This window comes from Neocloeon triangulifer, unplaced genomic scaffold (genome assembly GCF_031216515.1).
Source record: "Neocloeon triangulifer isolate White Clay Creek 2 clone unplaced genomic scaffold, ASM3121651v1 ptg000014l, whole genome shotgun sequence".
NCBI classification, from domain to species: Eukaryota; Metazoa; Arthropoda; class Insecta; order Ephemeroptera; family Baetidae; genus Neocloeon; species Neocloeon triangulifer.
In genome coordinates, this window is record NW_026775556.1 from 9,186,697 (window position 1) to 9,204,647 (window position 17,951).

The following is a 17,951-nucleotide window of genomic DNA, read 5'->3' on the forward strand; positions in this document are numbered from 1 at the left end:
AGATTTTCTTATTTATTAATTCATATTAATTTCTTCAGATTTCTATCTATAAAAATCGGGCTCTATTTTTTTTTTTTTTAAACATCAGCAGGTGCAAACCTTTTTCAGTTTCTACTATAATTTTGCGTATTCCTGAAGTAACGTGATGAGAGAAATCCTGAAATTTGTCTCAATCCATATAATTATATTATAATCTATTGATTGTGTTTAAGTAAATTTCATAATTAATTTTAATTTATAAAATTGTCTGCTAAAAATTTATCATTTCAATGGATTTTTAGGATTATCAAATTTTCCTATATCAAAAAATATTTTTGAATATATATGGCACTTCTGTATAAAAAGAGGTTAGTTGAATTTTTTAACGTACATAATTATATGAAAATGATTTTCTTCTGCAATAGCAAATTTTAACAGTTCTTTATTTTTTGTACAGTATATTTTAAGCCATCACACTTACTACCACTTAATGTTTAGAGTTCAACAATTATTTTCTGCTAGAATTTACAACTAAAGTCTTCCACAGGTTATAAAGCCACTATTATAATGAAAAAGAGGTGATTGCATAGGGCAAAGAGAAGGAAACGCGTCGAATGAAATTTGGAATTTTTTTTGCAACTTTTATTTTCATGGAAATAGGAATTTCACTATAATTAAGGGACATCGACACGTTTTCTCTCTATTTGGATCTGGCTGTAAATTTTACATGAAACACTTTTGCTGTTATGACGTATGAATTCTCCCCTAAAAATTCATTATACTTTCTCAAAATACATTTAAACTGGCATTACTTTTATTAGACCTTTTTATATACACAAACAAAACCACAGTTGATGCGGTTTACGCCTTTCTGTTGGCTGAGATCAGTTTTTAAATAATAAAATTCAAAATAGCTCTGCAATCGTGGTCAGCACTGTCAGCAGAGTGAAGAGAGAAGTTTCTCGCACTTTTGACAGAAGAAGCAAGACATAGAGCAAAAAAGAAAAACGAATAACATTTTAAAGTTATCCTATTTTGCAATGAAATTATTTTATTGACATTTCGTATGTATTGTGAGAAAACTCTAATATTTTGATTTTCAATTCACCGCTGGCACGATTTATCTTTTGTGAACATCGCCATTCAGACAAGGTAGATAAGGTTATTTGCTCTAAAACAATCTGTTTGAAAACTCACAAATAATTTAATCGCTCAAATTAATTAAAAAGATTAAATTGCAGATTTCAGATTTGTGGATCTTGCTTAACTTTTACATCCATTTCTGCGTTTGATTTAAATTACAAATCTGCTAATATTTTCTTGAATTTTCTTTGGCAAAACATTGTGCCTTTTAATTAAGACGGTACATAAGCCTCAATGGGCCCCAGCCGTAAATATGAATTTAAATCTTATGCAGCAGCCACTATAATTTTATCAAATTTTTATTATTACAAATTTGATTAAGTTTTGGGCCCAGATTGTTCAGTGTCAGTTCTGATAATTTAAAAAATACCACTTTTACTTGTAAGTTTACAAACGTTCAGGTCTCTAGGGTTAAACATGATATGAATCTAGGGCATTTTAAATGCTACTTTTCTGACCAGCTAATACGTAGAATGCCTGATTCTACCCATTAACACATTGAACACAATATTATCAACAAAGACAGCTATTATTATCCTATTTAGCATTAAATTGTATTTTTGTGACTGCATTAATTATTAATATAAATATCACATGACTAAAATTAGATGAAATTTAGTGTTTACACATTGATTATTGTAAACATTTGTGACAAGACATATCACTGACTAAAAAATTAAAAATCGCATCTAAGCAAGAAAACTTTTGTGCAAGTGTGGGGTCAAGTATTGTGCTTAAAGTTAGTTTTCTCATTATCATGTCCAAAAATGTAGAGCAATAGGGACGAACATTTGGCTTTTCTCGCATGTATATTGAAATGAACAGTTTTTACTAAAAATAATGTAGCAAAATAAAACATAAATTATAAAATGCAGTTTTTGAACAATGAATTAAGTCGAGACGTGTTACTTTCTTGCGCTCAATTTTCAGTCTCAGCGTTGACTTTTTACTCCTCGTTGGGAGTGGGTAGTAAGTGGGTGGCACTGTTTGCAGAAATAGCGCACTTGAGATTGCTGCCGTCACTCAAGTCACCGACTGACGAGGGGTCGATTGAAATTTGGTCTGTGCTCAGAACCTCACCGGGAGGCTCCTGGCCGCCACCACTGCTCGGTGGCTCCCCTTTGCCAGTCAGGTAGTAGGTCATTAGCTGCCCTTTGCCCTTCACAGACACCAGGCCACGTTGCTCAAATTGGTATCCAAATTGCTTGAGAATTTCACATGTCTCCTCTGTGACCTGGAAAAACGTATTTTTATTTTTTTAAATTTTTTTCTTGAAAATGATTTAATTAATGTTCATTCTATTTTTATTCAATTTATTTCAATTTAATTCAATTCAAGACTTTTTCTCACTAATTTATATTTTTAATAATGTTAATTTATATTATATTAGTTTTGATATCTTTTATTGAGTTTTTTTTATATAATTTTTTATTTTAATGTATTATTTTAAATTAATATTCAAGATTTTATTTAAATTTAAAGGAAATATTTATATAATTTTCTGTACCTGAATGCAACCAGCTTTTCCTGTGCTTTCCATTCTCGAAGCCACATTCACAGAATTGCCCCAAATGTCGTAGTGAGGCTTTCTAGCTCCTATCACACCTGCTGTGATAGGTCCGTGATTGATTCCTAACAAGCAGATCAATATTAAAAAATCTAAACTTTTTAAGTTATCAACAGCTTTACCCATTTTAAGGACAAAGTGGTTGAAGCTTTGCTCGTTTATGGACGTGAGGGCTTTTTTAAGCTCAAAAGCAAAATCAACCAAAAGAGCAAGGTGGTTCCAAATCGAGGAGCTCTTTTCCGACTCAGCTTGGTTTTCCTGATTTGTGTTCAAACCACTTGCAGCCATGTATGTAGATCCGATTGTTTTGATTTTAATGATCATTTCTTTAAACTGCGGTCTTTCTAAAATCTACAAAATTTATCACTTAGAAAAATCGATTAAATAAAAAATATTTCATTAAAAACGTACTGCGTCAAAGTCTGAAATCACTTCGTTGAGAAATCTTAAGCATTCGAGGCCCTGGTTGTTAACAGACTCCTCTGTGTAGAAGTCTGAGAAGTTAGGCATTGAGGCAAAAAGCACCCCAACTTCTGCGTAGCTTTGGCTATAGAGCTCGTCATGACGCCGAGGTGCGCCTGGCCTTAAAAAGTGAGCAGCAACGTGAGGCGGCAGAATGTTGTACACGAGGCTCTCGTTGCGCAGCCTCATATCAGCAGCTTTTTCTCGCTGCTCCTCAACCGTGAGGCGCCAAATAAAAAGAACCCTGCTGGTCTTTTCGCTCTATAAAATTGGCATAATTTTATGAAAAAATAAATAAATAAATTTCATGCTTACGAAAAAATTGACTGTAAATAACACAATCAGTGTTATTCCCATCAAGTATAATAGTCCGATTTTGTCACTGAAGGGCCTAAAATATAATTTAATGTAAAAGATAAAACTCATCTAATTAAAACAACTCACTGTAAGTCATTGTCGTGATAATAAGCAATTTTCCTTTCCGCATCGAGTAGTCTGCCAAGGTCGCCCAGTGCATAAAGCAAACTCTGAATAATGAAAAGTACGAGCATCACGGCAATCTTTGCCCAGGTTGGCAAAAAGGCGCTCAGAGTGATGGCAAAGTTGACGAGCACAACAAAGTAAGCCAGGTAGGAAGGAAAATAGCAGTGACAGTCCGGAGACCATTGTGTCATGTTGCCTTCAGATGAGATTGCAAGCGCATCAGAGGTTGCATTAAAATTAACAGATCCAATGCTTTCGCACACGAGCTGAAATGTAAAACATGAGAATAAAAAAACAATTTTGGTTGCTGCACTTACATCCATAAATAAAACAACTCCAGAGAGCAGAAGTGCGCTTAGAAACGCTGACAGAAACCTGCGCCTGTAGTCACAGCTGAATTTTGAGCTTAATTTTACCAAGACAGGTGGAAGCTCCTATAAAATTGTTTGATTAAATAAATTTACTTTCCGAATTTTTTAATCATTACCGAAGGAAATGCTTCAACCATATAAATAAATGACAGGATTAGAAGTACGTTGAGCATAACTAATGAGTAGATTGTGCTAGCAATAGTCCTGAAAAATATAAAGTAATATTAATTATATTATTTATTCTTGGATCGCAATGCGCACCATGGCAAAATCAAAAAGTGAGTTGTTGCTATCACAAATCCAGCAACAGGAAAAGCCATCGTGGATGCACTTGGGAAGGACGCTTTGTGTGCACGGTAGGCTTTTTCTTTGGCATCATCGTAAAATTGAAGAGTGCAGGGTGTAATTTGCTTTTCAACAGCTCTATCTCTCTCCCTAGAAAATATTTAATATTTCTTAGCTTGATCGCGGACTTTATATTATCAGCCAATTAACCTGTTCAGAAGATCTTGTCGAAGACGTCTTCTGAAGTCTTGAGAATTTTCTCGGATCCTCTCACAATTACTTACTCTGATGCCCTGGAAAGTTTAAATCGGCTAATTCATATGGGTGAATTTTTTTTTAATGATCCAGAATTAATAAAAATCATATAAACTAAAAGAGTTTACGGTATTCTGGAAATTTTAACTTTTTTTAATATTCGTTTTATATCTTGGCGCAATGAGAGCAAATGTAACTCTCAACTGGTTATTTTTAGAACGGCTAAACATTTTCAAACGCGGTCTCTGAATCCCAGCACTATTTTAAATATTTGAATTCAGGTATTTCTTCTCATTTGAATCGGTTCAAATAATTTAAATGTAAACCAAGAAGTGTTGCAACGTTTTTTTTAAGTAACACGCAATCAGGAAAAAATTAAATCAGTTGAAGATAATTAAAAACGTACCACTGGTTCAAGACTGGCGCCGTGGTTATCTTCAACATTTGTTTCTTCGTTGGAAGTTCCATTTCTCATATCTTGCTCCTCTTCAAATGGCTTTAGGGCCTTCACAATAAAAAATGTTTTGAGACCAGCCATTCTTAAAGTCTCTTCGCGCTTCTCACCATGAGCTGGTTCCACTTCAAAGTGATCATCCAAATAAGACAGCGTTTTTTCAGATATATGAACGCGCCTAAAATATTTAAGAGTCTTTTATTAAAAATAACTCTCAAATCTATCAGTGTAAAATTAGTGATTTTTATATTTAAAATAAACCATTACAAGTAAAACTCAACTAAAACTACTTAAATTTTTTATGTGCTAATGAAATTATAAATTATGTAAAAAACAAAAATACATTACTAACCCTGCTTTTCCAGAGCTTTCCATCTTGTTAGCTAATTCAACGTCTTTTGAATAAACGTCGAACTGCCATTGTCGTTGTCCTAATACTCCGGCAAGAACGGCCCCCGTGTGGATACCAACTCTCATATCCACTGGGGAGTTTGTTGTGTTCTGGACATATCTAAAAAATATTACCCAAATAATAAATACACACAAATTCTTCTTTAAAGTCAGATTTGAACTGGTCCGACTGAGCTTAAAAAATTGCCAACTGCATGATGGATGAAGAACAGAGCCAGTCAAAATGTTTTAAAAATAAATGTCGCAAAGTTTTTGGCGATCGACCAAATTGAACTTTGCTGTAAGTCCATAAATTTTTTTATTGCTTGTTGAATTGATAGATTGTCAAATTTAATAGCCTCTTGTATTTTTGTCACACAACTAAAAAGCCGGTCTAAAGTGGATTTATCTATCTAAAGAACTTATTAATAAAATAAATTGACATGCAAAAGTTCATTTTTAAAGGCGATCTGATATGGCTACTGAGAGCTCATTGGGGAAATTTTTCATTATCAAAATTCATTTAAAAAACAGAAAATTAAACTTTTGTTAAAATATTTTTTTTTTTTACTTTCTTACTTAATAATTAAATATTCATTTATAATATATGATGTGTTACTTACTTGATTGCTTCAACCATTGAAAGTCCCATATGAACACACAATATTGCATGGTCTGGCCTTTCCTGTGGCGCTCCACTGATGCAGTAATAGCAGTCACCAAGGATTTTGATTCTCAGCTGGTGATATTTCTGCAAATAAATGACAATCATAAAAAAATTAGTGTTCGTAAAGGACTTATTTATAATATCATGTACATATCTATCTCTTGTATACTCAGTACTCAGTTAAAAATTTGTTCTTTTTTGTAAACTCACGTCGGCAAGATTATCGAAGCGTGCGAATAGTTCATTGAGGATCTTGACAAGCTCTGAAGCGGAGTAAGTAGAGGAAATCGCTGTGAATCCCACGATATCCGCATACAAAATGCTGCGATTATTCATAAATTACTCAAACTGTCACAAATATCTTTGCTTTCAAACATAAAATTTATTAAACATGCGATTGGTGTATACCTGACGTTTTCGTGCCGAGACATGTAGATCTTTTTGAATTGCGAGTCGATTGCAGTGCCCATGTCCTGCCGCATTTGTACTGCAACGTGCTCTGGCAGTACTGAAAGAAGGAGTCGCTCCTGTTACGGAGAAACGGTTTTTTTAAGCAAGGAAGCAAATATATAGTGTATAATACGCACAAGTGGAAATATTAAAGAAAATTTGAAAAAATCAATTTTTATACAAAAACGAGTTTTTAATTGAAGCAAAGCAATTAAAAAATATAAATAGCAGAAAGCTCGTAAAGCTTTTTAAGTACGTTGTGTGAAGCAAAATAATGACTTTTATAAATGATTCATGGTGAAATATTTATTAGTATCTAAATATTTAATATAATTTTTTTACCTGTTCTGCAGACTGCTCCTCTATAAGCAATTTTACTTCAAGTGACTGCCTTGTTTCAAGGAAAGCCCTTCGCTGCTGTTTGTCAGACAGAAAATAAGATGTCAGTCCGATGAAACTTGTCGCTATCAGTAATAAGCTGTTTGAAAAAATCTGTAACAAAAAAATTGTATTATTTTTCACAAAAATGACATATACGAAAATAGCATTGGAAACAGATTTCTTTATAAGTAAGATCACACAAATTTTTAAGTGATTATATAAAAGTGCTAAATTCCAAGAACATTTGTTTGCACCAAAAATCATGTACCCCAAAATTCTTATAAATGCAAAATGCAGAGCGCATTTTAGCGCGTGGCATTATAACACGGCTGTTATTCGCGCGTGTGTGTCGCCCTGCTCGCATGTTTAATTAAAACAAGCCACTTGCACTTTAAAGCTTTGTAATTGGTCAGGCCGCGCGTGCCTAAGTGGGGTGCGAGGTGCTTTGAAAGAAAAGGTTCTGGTGCGAACAAAAACCAAGCTTGCCTGTTTACAGGTTTTTGGGGTGAAAATTATTTTTCGTGATGAAAAAATGCAAATAAAAAACGTTTTTTTAAATACATAAGTTTTTTGTTGGAAAAATATAATTGTTTTACATTTAAATGTCAAAATTAATGAAAATCATAAGAGTACCTGTTGGGAAAGCTGGTGGTCCTTTCTGCCAAGGATAGATGCTGTGGCGAGGTAACAGATGCACATGGTGAGGCTTAGCAGGAGGCAATACCTCAATCGCAGTGGCAAACTTGTGTAGATGAGAAAATTGATAACCATTGCAAAGCCAAGGTACTCCCTGCAAATTTTTGTTGTTGTTAGCAAAAATTTTACATTCCAAAGATTTTTTATGCGTAGATCACAGAATAAATTTTTTGTTTTTTATTTAGGATTATTTGTTTTTTCTTTTCAAATTTAAAATAAAGCTTTAAGGACTGAACCTTCATGAATACACACTCTGCAATAAATAATTTTCAATCAATAAGGACTGAACGTTTTTAGACTATCACATTTTCAGAGAGTATAATTATAAATTTTTTATGTTATTTTGAGTACAAATAAATAAATGACTAATGTATTGATTTAGACTTACAAACATAGACCCAGAAAACTGCCTGTAAATATAGTGAACCGAGTGGATTATCGTTATCAAAAGCTGGATCAAGTCAATAACGCGCCAAAAGCCCTATCAAAGCTCACAAAGCTATTATGCCATTAACCTATGGTTTTGCTTCATCAGATTGTGTCAGATGTGGAGCACCGTTATAGCGTGATTATAAGTTTTTTTAAATTTTTTTGCAAACTAGAGATTTTGAATTAAATTCTAGAAAGATGTTTCATGTAATATGTTCCTCATGAAGCACATAAATTATGCATCGCACCTGGCTAAAAATTAGCTCCTACATAAGAACTAAATTTTTTCTTTTCTTTTATTATTCCATATTATGTGCGCACCTGTCGAATGATGCATAATGTTAACTACATAATATGCTTATGTTGCCCAATAAATTGAATTGAAACGCACTATCATCATTGTCACGGCAAAAATTCCTCTCCAAATTGCACAAGTGAAGTCGGCGGCAGAATTGATTGAGGATTCAGACAAGAGTCTCACCTTGGAGTGACGTGGGTATGCCGTGCCAGCAGCAATGAAATCAGCAGAAGTCCCGTGGCCAGCACCCAGCCCAAGTACGGAAGGGCCATCCACACCTGCTCCAGAAAATCGATTTGCACGTTCTTTCTCTGCAAAATAATATTAAAAGACCATTAATTGAAATAGTGAATAACTGACAAAGTGTTGAAAATAAATTTCATATTGAGTGGAGCATTTACATGGTTATAAATCATTTTAAATTAGATGGTTGCATGGATTAAACAATTAATTTTAAAATTGAAGCTCGGACAACTTTGTAACAAGTCCTTGTCACTATTTGAGCAATAAAATTTTCTCTAACCTCTAACTCACGTTAATATTATTATTTTACCAATATATATTGTTCAAAAAACACGGTTGATTAGAGTTCAAAAGTTGAGAGTAAAGAATTACTTAATATTTCTGAAAAATTTATTTTCTTTGAATTGCATAATTTAATTTTTTAAATTTAATTTAAGATGGTTGAGATAAAATGCTGTAAAATTTTTATTGACTGAAGAGGAAGAAAAGTTTGAGACTCTTTATTGCATTCTTGCCAATTGGCTATTAATAGCATAAATTCTAACCGTCTCCGTCTCTCAATAACTGGTAACTTTATAGTGTCAAGTCGTATTTATCGGATATTCGATCATCGGTGCGTGCAAACGGACGCCGGACTTACTTTAGGGGATTAAATTGACAGACAGCCCAATTAATTTATAAATAAACAGACGAGCAACATAGCAATATGAGGTCGATTGCCAATAATTTTCTGAATGCAGAAGAAAAAATCGAGATAAAATTTTTATTTCCTTCTTGCTTTTCGGGATACGTGAAGCGTGTAGAAATCCGCGAAATTGAGTAGCAAATAAGCCTCTCCCCCCACCTCTCCAGCCGATGCTGTACCATCCCCTATTTAGCTGGTGGGCTTGTTTTGTTTTTCTCACAATGCAGTCATCAGTCAGACTTCTTGGTGTTATTGTGATGATGTTGTGACATTAGAGTGTTCTCTACGGACAAATAGCGAAGGGTGTGACTTGGGGGTTGAAGGGAGCGAGTAATTGGGTACTTTGAACTGATTATACACCCGTGACCGTCATATAATTAGCACGTGTTTGGAGCTGGTTTGGAGCGACCGAAGTTGACGAGAGAAGAGAAAGAGTTCAAATTCAAGAGAAGAGGTGAGTGTTCAATGGTTTCCTGCTGTTCATTAAGCGCTTTGATTTCTCATTTTCATCTGTTTTTCAGTGTACATCGTCTTCGTGGTCAACAAAAAATAATAGTGTTTAGTGATTTGTGAAAAGTTGAATAGTGTGTTCCACTAAACAAGGATTACGGGAAGAAACGACAGGAGGACGAATATTTGAGATGAAAAACTCTTCGGCATCGCAAGGTCAGTGCTACAATTCCTTGATTTTTTGTTTTTGTATTTTTCTCTCATAATATTAAGCTATTTTTAAAGTTTTATCGCATTCGTTGATATTTTTATCCAGCCTTGTTTTTAAATCAAGGACCTGCTAGTATAAAGTTTTGCTTTAATGCTAGTAGAAATTTCAGCACTTTTTAATTGCGATGTTCATACTACTTAACTATATCATCATTAGTAGTTTTTACTGCTTTTATTGCACATAAAATGTTTAAAAGCTACTTCCAGTCTTTTATGCCACCGCTAATGCGAGGCAGCAAAATTAAACCCACATGAGGCACGATTGCCTTTTACAACTTTTCCCTACATAAATAAGTTCTAAATTTGAACCCTTCTTCAGATCATCCTAATTTATACTAAAAGAGCCGCACAACAATAGAAGCATAATTGTGATTTTATATTCCGCCAAGAGAAATATCCAACATCTTTTTTATTTTTAATTTTTCACCGGCCAATTTTTTTTCTATAATATTTTTATCCGCTGTAAAGTTTCAAAACATAACTGGGTTGAAGATGCTGTGGATATATTTGTCTTGTGTGTGTTTGTTTACACCTCCCTAAAGAGGGTCCTACGCTCGTAAATCCTCGCTTAAAGTTATTAATAGGTGTGTTTGGGTTCGGAGATGGATGTTGGTGCTTTTTTTAATGATAAACGGTGAGGACCTTTCACGTGTTAAATAGCCAATGGTTTACTCCTGCCCTGCTAAGTGACCATAAATTTTGTGGGGGGAAAAATTACCTGCACAAGTATGAAAATGACGGCGATGGTCGCGACGAGCAGAAATCCGACCAGGGTGATGGACACGGAAGTCCACAGAAGGCCCAAGTGCCACGTGCTCTCGTCGCCGTAGACGGCGGTGCTGGTGACGAACACGTTGAAGAGCAAAAAGGCCAGGTAGAAAGAGAGAATGTCCAGTTTTTTCTGCTTGCCGCGATACGACTGGTACAGATGCTCGAGGGACGCGTCCGGGAAAGCGCGCTGCAGAATTCCGGGCACCACTTTCGCGATGAATCGCGACGCCTGCGACGGCGGCTCCTCCACCGAGTCCATCCGACTCATTTCCGGCTCCATCTCCACGCGCTGCTCCGACCCTGCGAAAGGGCGAAATTGTTCGCGTTCCTATTATTGGGAGGAAGTTCTCAATTTGTGTACAGCTAGAGAGACAAAAGCGGAATTGTTTTCCGTGCAAAAAGCAAGCAAATACAGAATGGATTTTTTTTTTAATGAGCATAAATTTGCAATCTATTTGTTGGAAAATGTTATTTATTGGTCAATTATTATTATTTACTCGTTAATAAAAAAATGCATATTATTTAATTTGTAGAACTTTTTATAAATGTTAATACTTCAGAAATTAAGTCATAATACAAAATTTTCAAAATGTGCAGTTTCCGCCTTTCGGCCAATAAGTTGCTAAAACCAAAGCGTTTACCTCGTTTTTAAAAAGTGATTTTTTTACTGTCTTTTGAAATATTAACCGGAATCAAAATTAAATAAATACCGAGCATAAATTGCTAATTATTAATTACAAAACTATGTGTATGAAATATTTTATGCATTTTGTAGGAATAATTTATCAGAAGGTAGCATTGAGAGTTGCTGATGATAAAATTCGCTGGCCCAAAATCTAGATTTTACTCTATAAGTCTGTATCGACTGGTGTAAATAAATATTGTTGTTGTATTCTGGTGTTAAAATACGAAAATAGCTTATAAACTCTAAGGATCTAATCTAAAGCCGGCCAGAATACAAATAACTTGCGGGAAATTTCGTAACAAAATAAAATGTGGAATTACAAAATATTGATCTTTAATTTATTTAAAAATCAACGGCTAGAACAAAAAACATAAAAACGAAGTTACAAATATGTATAATTAATCAACAGCATTTGCATGCACTTGAAGTAACAAGTAGCAAAGCACGCAAGGAACAAAGCTTTATTGAAATGAATTATTGAACGGGCATAGTATGGTCTCGTATCTCGAAATCTGAAACTTAATAAATTCTCTTCCAGCAGCTAGAATTTGCAATTTGTTAGAATGAGAGAAGATTGAGCCCTGTTTTGAAAAGCTAAAAACGTCTCATTTCTCCACGCTTTTATAAACACACACACCGGCGGGCGTCGAAAAGCAAAATACAAACAGTTTTAAAAAAGAAGAGTTTTGAAAATTAAAAGGCAAACACTCGCAGGCACATTCCTCAAAATAAAAGCGTCCAAAATGGTCCGAGAGAGTGAAAATAAACAAGCGCAGCAGCTGAGCAAGCAAGCACTTTTGGGCCCGGCGAGTGGGCGCCCGCCGAGCGAGAGTGGCGGTCCCGGCGAGCAGAACAATTAAAAGACTGACCTTTCAAGCGAGCAGGTCCCGGAACCTGCAGGGCGAAGGGGCGAGGCGCGGCGTCCGCATCAGAAGCAGCAGGTCGTGCGGAAACGCGGCGGCCGCGGTCAATGCTCGGCTCCCACTGATCGAGCACCGCGCTCGTGAGCACCGTTCGCTCGTTCGTCCTCTTGGTGCTCGCTCGCACTGGAGGAGGGGCGCCGGGGGCAGCTGGCAAGGGATGGATCAATACGTCATCCCCGTGCGTGCGTTGCTTGCTCGCTTGTCGCTGCCTCGCGCGCTACCCCATTCACCAATATATCCGCCGCTTTTTATCACGCAGAGTGCATTATGTTGCTTACGATTGTCTCTTACATTTTTTATTATCTCGTTTTCCACCGCAGACAAATGGGTTAATCCGTCGTGTTCCTTTTTTCTGTCGGCTAGGTCGATATTTGCCCATCACACAAATTAAATAGTAATAGATGCTCAACACGAATTCACACCAAATATTTTCACGCAAATCAAAGGATCTTTTCTTAATCTAAATAAACACACAAAAAATGATTAAAAAAAAAAAAAATAAGAAAAGGAGTTGTCAAAACATTTCTTAATTTATTTTATATTTTACAAATATCAAAATAAAAATTTTCATCAATTTCCAAAGCCATATTTTAAAATTTTTATTTTAATAACAAAAAATGAGTTTAATTTAACAATTCTCATTTTGTGTTTCTCTCTAATCAATTCATTTAAAAAAAATTACACAGTTTAAATACATTGTATCTCATTTTATTTCCTGAATTCATAAAAATATTTTTGTTTTTTTGAGTCCTGTGGGATTATGACAGCGGTTGAGTTGTAATAAACATTGGAGAGGTGCGGCACATCTACAGCGAGTAATGATTACCGAGGCGAGCTCTCGCACCCGGGCATGTCAGAGGCTGCAATTACACACCGGTCTTATAATCCAAACGCCTCTCTCGCTCACAAAAGAATTCCCCTCTGAATTATTTAACACTCCTTATAAGTTGGCACTGCACAAGAACTTGATTAAGACGCTTTCCATGTGCCTCTCTCATTTCATATTCTCTTGTTATATATGGACGAGGCTTCAAAATTTTATATTCACTTGGTGAGCAAAATCGAAACCCTCAAGACGTTTGTTCTACCATAAGCTATGCGACGGCGATACAAATATACACGTGTGTTCATCCAGGCGTATAAGACGTATAAGAAGACAAGTGACGAAACCACCGCCCGAAACCAGACTTATGCCGATTCCCTGCTGCTGGGCCCCACGGGTGGTGTTTCGCGTCGCAGGCTTGGCGCTTGTTCCTAATCTGATCCTAACTCTGAAAATTAGATTTTCATAAGTTGTGATAAAACTTTTAATTAATTGGTGGATTTGCTTCAATAACTGTAGCTCAAATCATTTTTAATGTATTGGTTTATTTTCCCCTTTGAAGAATATTTAAAAGTTTATAAAACAATATGATTAATTAAATTAATGAGTACATAATATATTGGCAACTTGAGCAATTTGACAAAAGTGAGCTCTTTAATATTTGATTTTCAGTGCTTAAAGATGTATGTCTATAAAAATAATTAAAAATACAGGAACTGCAATGATATTTTCATTGGCTCTAAATTTGATTGTCTTAATTTTTCTCTCTCACAAGTCCTCACAACTTGAGCAGGCTTTTGTGTATTAATTTATAATGAAGTCATTTAATTATAAACCATTATCCTTAATTAAAAATTTTGCACGTTTCTTTTGTCCATATTAAAAAACTAAAAATAATAGTGCATGACGTTTCCTATGCTTTGTGTGCGCTGAATAATATATTCCTGGTAGCAAATTGAGTGGATCAAGGTTATTTGATTTTAAGCTATCAGATCATCCCTTTGTCACGGTCATTGTCTTCTTTGTGCCCAGTCGGCGATGGCACGGTGTTGCACAAAAAAGCTTGAGCCTCTTCCAATATCTAATCAAGCCGAGTGCCCTCCTCCAGCTGATACCCGAGCTGCTGCAGGGCTGCAACCAAATTGAGGTTTAGCCCTCATCCAAGATTAGAAAAGTGAACTAACCTTTCATAACTTTGGGATTTCTCTCCAAGTTGTCGATCCAAAGGCGATAATTGAAATTTTCGTGAATGCCGCCGTACTTTTTGGGCAACCTTTTTGGGCTGATGTGCTCATGGAGCGAGGCCATGTCTGATCCGTGGAAAAATATCTAAAATTTTTCGTTCTCAATTAATTAATATTTATATTAATTATTTAATATTTCCAATGAATATTAAATTTTTTATTTTACAGAAGAGAATTATATTAAAAAAAATTAAACAATCTTACTCTATCTTGCATTCTTTTGTCAAGCATTGGCTTGAAGATTGCAAACATCATTTGGCAGACCATAGGCTGGAACACAATATGTATGGCATGGATGCGCATAGGGAAGCATTTCTGTGAAAAAATTTAAGTAAAAAAAAAACGATTACAATATACTCTAGTTTTTAAAATCAATATATTTAGATTTGTTTGCTTAGATTTGGCAAAAATTGCCTATTTAACGTTTTATGAACTATGAAATTCTAAAAGCGAAGCTGTTTCTCACCACGAGCATGTCGATTATGGTCTCGGCAACCGCAGGGGTGATGTTCCAGACATGGCTCAGACCCACCCCGCCTAAGTCAAATATGCAAACACCGCCAAGCACAGTGGTGGCCTTTTCCATTATTCCCAATTCCATTACCACCACACTAGCCTTAAAAAGCTCAACGATCTTGTACTTTGATGTGCTCCAGTTTCCTTTAAAAGCAAAATAAGTAAAATTATTCAAATTTTGTAAAGATAATTATTTCATATGCAAAAATTTAGCTCACCAACTTTGTAAATGATCATCCTGCGGCCATGTTGGTCTTTGTAGGGAGGAACTGATATCACATCTTCATCGCCCAGAAATTTGAGCCTCTGGGGCCAAACATTTTCGTGGATATCTGGTCTACTTGCTTTAAAGTTGACGTAGTTTTCCAGCTGTTAATTAAAGCCGTAAATTGAAGGTAGAAAATAATAAATAACTATAGTTAGGCAACCGGCGCAACCTTCGCGGCCAGTTAGTTGCATATCTTTCACAAAGCCAGTTACCAATTCACACAAAAATGCTTCAATTAATAAAAAAAATCTTTGTTGTAAAACAAGTTAATTCTTTAATAACTTTTAAATCATTGAGTCGTAAATAAATAAAATTACCAATTTGTAAGACCTCTCAGTGTGGAACCGCCTGGCTCTGAGAAATCTCAAAAGAAAATCATCATCCAGTTGGCAAGCGATGTCCGCCTTATCTGGAAAGTAGGACCACATTCAGTTAGCTTCAGCAGCGAAGCAAAGAGCGAAAAGTTTTTATGAAGGGTAAAAACCTCGAATCATGTCTCTGAGCTTCACCAAACTGTCGGCTCTTATCTCCGGCGTTTCTCCCAGTTCCTCTTTGGCCTTTTGGTACAATTCGTCGGTCAAGTCAGTCAAATCCAGCTCCATCGAGAAGTCGGTGACATCTGCAATGCTGTTGCACTCATTGTAGGGTGGCATCGCTTCCCTATGAATTGAAAAAATTGATCAGTTGTGTTTACAATTATTTTGCCATTTTATTGATTATGCAAGAATAATTCGTTTTATTTGCGTTTGGTTTTAATCCTCAAGGAAATCTCTGATATTTGCAGTAACCATCAATAAAATTATGAAAAGACGTAAACTCTCTGATTGAGACTGCACAAGATTGAAAAATGCTAATACATAATATAATTATGCAGTAAAATTTTAATATTTAAATATTTGAATTGGAACGTTTATTGTTTGAGCATTCTTGAATTTATTCTAAGAGGCAAAAGTGCATTCTGCGCTTCAATAACTCTCTGATAATGACAGATTATTGCTTATATTTTATCTGCAGAGTTAGCACCCGTTTTATTTTTCGCAGCGATCAGTTTAATCTGTGTTATTCTATTTATCGATCCGCAATAAGTGCATTTTAAAAGTAAAATTGCGTCATGAGGAAATCGACGCGGCAATTTATCATGCGCCTCGTGCCCTTTTGCAACCTTGATTTTTTACGCTAATCTGGATGAAATATCGATTAATCTCTTGATTTTTTTAAAAAAGACACGACGCCTCGGGAAAATTTGTTCTGACGTGGAAAGGAGCACTTTAAGAGTCTCAACTTTTTGATGAGAATGATAGATGAAAACCCTTGGACACAGGCGGGGCGTAATTTATCCTTTGGCTCGGAGCCACCCGACGTGCTTGTGCGCGAGGTTGTTGAAACGCGCAGAGATTGCGATTACAATTTTATTGCGCCAGAGGGGTCATGCTTAACTCCAGCCAAAAACATTTACAAAGCACGTAGAAGAATTTCTGCTACAAGAACCGGCCAAACTAGTACAATTTTAGATCACTATACTTAATTTTTAAATATTTCACATTATATTTAATTAAATTAATATTCTTGAGAATACGCCTTTGGGAATTCACCGAAGGTTAAATACTTTTATTACACTCATCAGCCAGATGCTGGACTTTTCCATTATGGAGGCCTTTTATTTTCTGATGCACATAAGCAAATATCAGCTCTAACGCAAACCTGTTTGTTGGTCGCGCACAAACCACGTGACCTGCACTGGGGTTAGATGCACTTGACAGTGGCAATTATGTTCATTTCCACGCACTCGCTTATATAACTGACCTTCGCACCGCGAGAGGAATAATATAGTGTTCAAGATCGATTTGTTCCAATTCAGAGAGTCTTCTACACATATACTTTCATCTTTAATGCAAATTATATAACCAATTACAATTATTTTAGTTTTAATCGGGCAGGTTGCTTGGTGAATTCAGAACGTGAGACTTGAATTATTTTTCTTGCTAATAACCAAATGTGCATGAAATTTACAAAGATATCTTTTAATCTCAATTTTAAAAACAAGAGAGCAAAATACGTAGGCTGGAACAAGGCAATGTCAAAACTTGAAGCAAGCAACATTACAAAACAATGACAGCTGCGCAATTATTACTCATCATTTCCGTCGCAATGGCAACTGAAAGTCAACTGATTGAAAAGAAAAATAATAAGAAAATGACATTACTTTCCTTCTGCTTGAGACGCCATTTGACAAAAGAAAGGGAAATCAACTATGGACTGATAATGTACCTGATAATATTGAGCGCTTTATCACAATAAATTATCAAATTAGCGCGCTGTTTATAAACTCGTCTCCGTGATTTTTTTGTAACAAATAAAATTCCCTTCGAATATTAAATTTTTATAATGAATTTCTTGCATGCGATTGTTTTAAAAATGGCTAATGGCAGGTCAAATAATGCAAGTTTGCGTCTTACCGTCAGCTGAGAGAGCGCAGGATGCAAAGAGCGAGTGCAAGCGGCGGACAGAAACGCAAAGAGAGGATGCGATTGCACCGCGGCGTGACCAGAGTCAAGTTCTTTTTCTGAAGCTATACTGACTTTAAACTCGTTCAGAGGCAGCCGAGTCTATTCCAAGGCTGCTATAATATCAAATACATTATCTGAACGCGGTTCCCCTCCCCTGAGAATTTATTATGCATAACATACACGCCGTTCCCTTATCAAAATTTGCGGCGAGTCTGACATCCATAATCGCCGTCAACGCAGGCGGAATCGTGCCATA

At 35.6% G+C, this 17,951-nt stretch overlaps 2 protein-coding genes across 4 annotated transcripts; both read right to left on the bottom strand.

The window, feature by feature from the left end:
• Nucleotides 1-399: 399 nt before the first annotated feature.
• On the bottom strand, nt 400-12,436 carry LOC132201926 (adenylate cyclase type 3-like). 2 transcript variants are annotated; one of them, XM_059628486.1, is made up of 20 exons: nt 12,284-12,436; nt 10,677-11,029; nt 8,494-8,621; nt 7,521-7,677; nt 6,849-6,998; nt 6,465-6,583; nt 6,267-6,378; nt 6,013-6,140; nt 5,352-5,510; nt 4,952-5,177; nt 4,501-4,583; nt 4,267-4,440; nt 4,122-4,209; nt 3,952-4,068; nt 3,596-3,900; nt 3,467-3,542; nt 3,101-3,412; nt 2,812-3,040; nt 2,630-2,754; nt 400-2,356 (listed from the first exon to the last, which is right to left on the bottom strand). In XM_059628486.1, the coding sequence occupies exons 2-20, from the start codon at nt 11,007-11,009 to the stop codon at nt 2,069-2,071; spliced, it is 3,309 nt and encodes a 1,102-aa protein (XP_059484469.1). In that variant the 5' UTR covers nt 11,010-11,029; nt 12,284-12,436; the 3' UTR covers nt 400-2,068. The 2 variants fall into 2 exon arrangements, with proteins under 2 accessions (XP_059484469.1, XP_059484470.1); XM_059628487.1 differs by having other exon boundaries at nt 10,677-11,057; nt 12,284-12,430.
• A 501-nt stretch (nt 12,437-12,937) lies between these two features.
• Nucleotides 12,938-17,803, bottom strand: LOC132201931 (alpha-tocopherol transfer protein-like). 2 transcript variants are annotated; one of them, XM_059628499.1, is made up of 8 exons: nt 17,392-17,429; nt 15,673-15,848; nt 15,506-15,597; nt 15,139-15,289; nt 14,871-15,064; nt 14,609-14,719; nt 14,345-14,489; nt 12,938-14,291 (listed from the first exon to the last, which is right to left on the bottom strand). In XM_059628499.1, the coding sequence occupies exons 1-8, from the start codon at nt 17,412-17,414 to the stop codon at nt 14,242-14,244; spliced, it is 942 nt and encodes a 313-aa protein (XP_059484482.1). In that variant the 5' UTR covers nt 17,415-17,429; the 3' UTR covers nt 12,938-14,241. The 2 variants fall into 2 exon arrangements, with proteins under 2 accessions (XP_059484482.1, XP_059484483.1); XM_059628500.1 differs by lacking the exon at nt 17,392-17,429 and adding an exon at nt 17,645-17,803 and having other exon boundaries at nt 12,942-14,291.
• Between the last annotated feature and the right edge of the window lie 148 nt (nt 17,804-17,951).

Excerpts from the sequence above, each read along its gene's own strand:
- LOC132201926 (XM_059628486.1), bottom strand. The coding sequence starts at position 11,009 with ATGGAGCCGGAAATGAGTCGGATGGACTCGGTGGAGGAGCCGCCGTCG. Across the intron at positions 6,379-6,464 it reads TCTCGGCACGAAAACGTCAG|CATTTTGTATGCGGATATCG; the intron begins GTATACACCAAT and ends GAATAATCGCAG. Across the intron at positions 3,543-3,595 it reads TATCACGACAATGACTTACA|GCCCTTCAGTGACAAAATCG; the intron begins GTGAGTTGTTTT and ends ATTATATTTTAG.
- LOC132201931 (XM_059628499.1), bottom strand. The coding sequence starts at position 17,414 with ATGGCGTCTCAAGCAGAAGGAAA. Across the intron at positions 15,065-15,138 it reads GATGATCATTTACAAAGTTG|GAAACTGGAGCACATCAAAG; the intron begins GTGAGCTAAATT and ends TTGCTTTTAAAG. Across the intron at positions 14,292-14,344 it reads AAATCCCAAAGTTATGAAAG|CCCTGCAGCAGCTCGGGTAT; the intron begins GTTAGTTCACTT and ends ATTTGGTTGCAG.